Source organism: Dipodomys ordii, unplaced genomic scaffold, assembly GCF_000151885.1.
Source record: "Dipodomys ordii isolate 6190 unplaced genomic scaffold, Dord_2.0 Scaffold75, whole genome shotgun sequence".
Taxonomy (NCBI): domain Eukaryota; kingdom Metazoa; phylum Chordata; class Mammalia; order Rodentia; family Heteromyidae; genus Dipodomys; species Dipodomys ordii.
This window is the reverse complement of record NW_012267291.1, coordinates 5,816,649-5,820,372: the sequence shown is the minus strand read 5'-3', so window position 1 is coordinate 5,820,372 and position 3,724 is coordinate 5,816,649. Positions and strand designations below refer to the sequence as shown.

At 50.0% G+C, this 3,724-nt stretch overlaps 1 protein-coding gene across 1 annotated transcript in view; it reads left to right on the top strand.

Annotated features, from left to right (window-relative positions):
- Pard6b (par-6 family cell polarity regulator beta) overlaps positions 1–3,724 on the top strand; it is a 60,100-nt gene that overhangs the window by 45,019 nt on the left and 11,357 nt on the right. Inside the window, exon 3 of the mRNA XM_013024305.1 lies at positions 2,419–2,684. Within this exon, the coding sequence (XP_012879759.1) occupies positions 2,419–2,684 (266 nt within the window). The remainder of the gene's footprint in view (positions 1–2,418; positions 2,685–3,724) is intronic.

Here is a 3,724-nt window from a genome sequence, read left to right as displayed (position 1 = left end):
GGTAGAGCGCTAGCCTTGAGCTGAAGAGCTGAGGGACAGCGCCCAGGCCCAGAGTTCAGGCCCCATGACCAGACACCCCCCCCCAAAAAAAAAAAAGAGTCTCATGGACTTTCCTGCCCTGGCTGGCTTTGAACTGCGATCCTCAGATCTCAGCCTCCTGAGTAGCTAGGATCACAGGCCTGAGCCCCCGGTGCCAGGCAGCCCTGCTTTATTTGGTTAGTCATGGGACATGAACTCAGACCCCTGAGCTGCCCCTCAGCTCTTCCGCTGAGCCATTGGTGCCCAACTGAGCCTTAAAAACAACAACAACAAAAAAAAACTTTTCACTAATGGCCTTTTCTGTCCAGGCTGGTCTCAAACCTAGGTTCTCTAGATCTCAGCTAGGATTATAAGCATGAGCCACTGGTTCTGGACAAAACACAGAGGACCTGGGTTTTTTGGTTTTGTTTTCCTTGGGTGTCCTGACAGAACCCAGGGCCTGTAACACGGTAGGCAAGCCTCTGCCAGTAGCCGCACCCTGGCTATATAACTGAGCCTTTCGGGTGCTGGTTTTCACAGTGATCCCTAGGGGGCAGTTAAAGTGACCTATGGTGTCCCAAACTTAGGTGAATGGGACACTTGAAGGAGACTGCTTCAGCCTTCTTAAGTTTCCAAACCCAGTGGAGGAAATACCATGCCAGTCCCACAGTGAGGGATAAATCCGTGCTGGTGCTGAAGACAGCCACTTCCTGATCGGCCCTGGGAGAGCTGAGGTGTAGGGCAGGCTGGAGACTGCGCCCTGACCACCGCTGGCTGCCGAGGGCTGCCTCCCTATCTGCAGGATTCCTGAAGTGATTATTCTCTTCACCCACTAATTGGGAAGCTAATAAAGCAGAGCTGAGCCTTTTGGGTTCTGGGGTCTAGCCCTGGGCCAAGCACATAAACACTTGGGCTTGAACTCAGCCTCTTTGTGCTCAAGGCTAGTGCTCCACCCCTTGAACCACAGGGACATTTCCGGGGGATTTTTTTTTTTTTGAGTGCTTAGTTGGTGATCAGAGTGCCCTAGGGCGGGGCTGGGGAGGTGGCTCAGTGGTAGAGCGCTTGCCTTGCATGGCTGAGGCCCTGGGTTCGATTCCTCAGCACCACATAAAGAAAAAAGCCGGAAGTGGCACTGTGGCTCAAGTGGTAGAGTGCTATCCTTCCGCTGAAGAGCTGAGGGACAGCGCCTAGGCCCCCCCCAAAAAAAAAAAAAAGAGTGTCATGGGGACTTTTCTGTCCAGACTGGCTTTGAACTGCGATCCTCAGATCTCAGCTCCTGAGTAGCTAGGATTACAGGCATGCACCTCCAGTGCCCAGGTCGGCACATAAAACACTTATTGCATGAATTTCAGGATAGTTGTAGCACACGTATGTACAATGTATTTAGACGCTTATCATTTTGTATTTCCATGGGGAAAACAGTGCTTATCTCCAGACCTAGGTCTTAGATGATACACCCTGCTGAGTAGCCCCTGCTGCCCAGCAGAGTCTGTTCTGGAAGCCTGCTCTGATTCTTGCCACATCCCATGAGAACATGGGAGAAGAGATGGAAGTGCTCAGGCTAGTGGTCAGACTGAAGACCTGGGCGTCATGTTTCCTCCGCCATGACCACCGTGGGGAGAATATTGCTGTCAGCTTAGGCTCCAGTCAGGCTTTGAGCTGAGTCCCTGTAGGACAGGTCCCCGGGGGACCTGAGCTCCTGGGGTCCAGCTGAGCCGGTGCCTGGGCAGATGCCCTTCCCGTGGGAGCCACGGCGGGGCAGAGGGAGACCCATTCTCACGCCATTCTGCCTTTTCTTCTCTGGCAGCCGACTTTTTCCTTTTCTTTTGGAGTTTTCAGATGGCTTACTATATTGCCCAGGTTGACCTTGAACTCTCAGCCTCAGCAGCTGGGATAGATGGCGGGTTGGGTTCCACCACAGCCTCCCCCCTCCCCCCCAATCCCAGTCCTTCTCCCCCCCCACCAACGTTGTAAAGCTCGTTTTGGACATGACAACTTGTACTTCTCATTGTTGCAACAGGTCCACCTGTATCCTTAAACAACTGGTTTTCCCCATCTCCTCCACAAGTTATCACCTCCACAAGTTATCTCCTCCACAAGACATCAAATATAGTGAAAGCAGGGGTTATACTGTGGGGGAGGGACATACAAAGCAACAAAGAGATAATCTTATAAATGCGTTAGAAACACATGCATGAAAGAAAAAAACATTAAAATACATATCTAAGGGTTCACTTTCCTGACATCACATTATCTGACCTTTTCCGCTTGACTCATACATATACTAGATATTGCAAATAAGGGAAACCATGGGACCTATGTTTCTTTGGGCCTGACTTACTTCACTTAATATAATTTTTTCCAAGTTCTTTGTTTTTGTTTGACCTGCGCGTTTCCTAGTTGGGTCCCTCTGTTACTTCACGTGTGCTTGTTGTCTTTGCAGTTTGGTGCTGAGTTCCGGCGCTTCTCCCTGGAAAGGTCAAAGCCAGGGAGATTTGAGGAGTTTTATGGGCTGCTGCAGCACGTCCACAAAATCCCCAACGTCGAGGTCCTGGTGGGCTACGCAGACATCCACGGAGACCTGCTGCCCATCAACAACGACGACAACTACCACAAGGCTGTTTCCACCGCCAATCCGCTGCTCCGGATCTTCATTCAGAAGAAGGGTGAGTACGGCTGAGCGTGCCACTGATCACAGGGTGGAGTTACAAGTAGAAATGGTTTTCTGCACAGAAAGGATGCATAGACTTTGCTGGGAACCTAGTGAACATGCATTCTGCATAAAGCTCCCCACGTTCACAAGATTTAGTGGCTTTTCCCTTCTTCAGGGGCCCTTTGGCAATGTGTGTAGGTTTGAGGTGGGTTTTGTTTTGTTTTTGCCAGACTGGAGTTCGAGCTGAGGGCCTTGTGCTTTTGCAGCTGGTGCTCTACTGCTTGAGACATACCTTTAGCCTTAAAATGTTTTCTTTGTGTGTGTTTGTACTGGGACTTGAACTCAGGGCCTTGGGCTTTTCTTTTGGCCTTTTCTACTCATGGCTGGTGTTCTACCATGAGTTACATACTGCTCCAGTCCTTAAAACTTTTTCTTAAATTGCAACTATCTGAACTCAGGGCTTCAAACCTGCTTGGTGAGGTGCTCTTGCCGCTGAGCCACAGCTCCAGCCCTGAGGTTTACCTGTTAGGTTGGGGATAAGGAAGGTCTTACTTCCTGCCCAGGTGTGAGCCACCCACATGAGGCTTCCTGTGTGCCTAAGGTGACAGATGAGCCACCATGTCCAGCATTTCCTTGAGTCTTGAACTCTTCTACCCAGATTGGCCTCAAACCACCGTCCTTCCAATGTCAGCCTCCCAAGTAGTTAGGATTACAGATGTGAGCCACTGGCTTCTTTTTGATTTTTGAGACAGGGTCCTGCTGTGTAGGATTCAGGCTGGCCTCACATTTGCAGTTTTCCAATCCCAATCTCTCTAGTTCTGGGATTATAGGTGTGTATCACAACACCTTGTACTTCAGTTTTCTCTTAAACTTTTCCTGTCAGGTGATGGTGGCTCCCATCTGTGATCTAGCTACTCAGGAGGCTGAGAGCTGAGGGTTATGGTTTGAAGCTAGTTGGGGCAGGAAAACTAGTGAGACTCTTATCTCCAGTTAATCACCAAAAAATCAAGAAGTAGAGCTGTGTCTCCTGGTAAAGCAGGGTAGTTTTGAGCA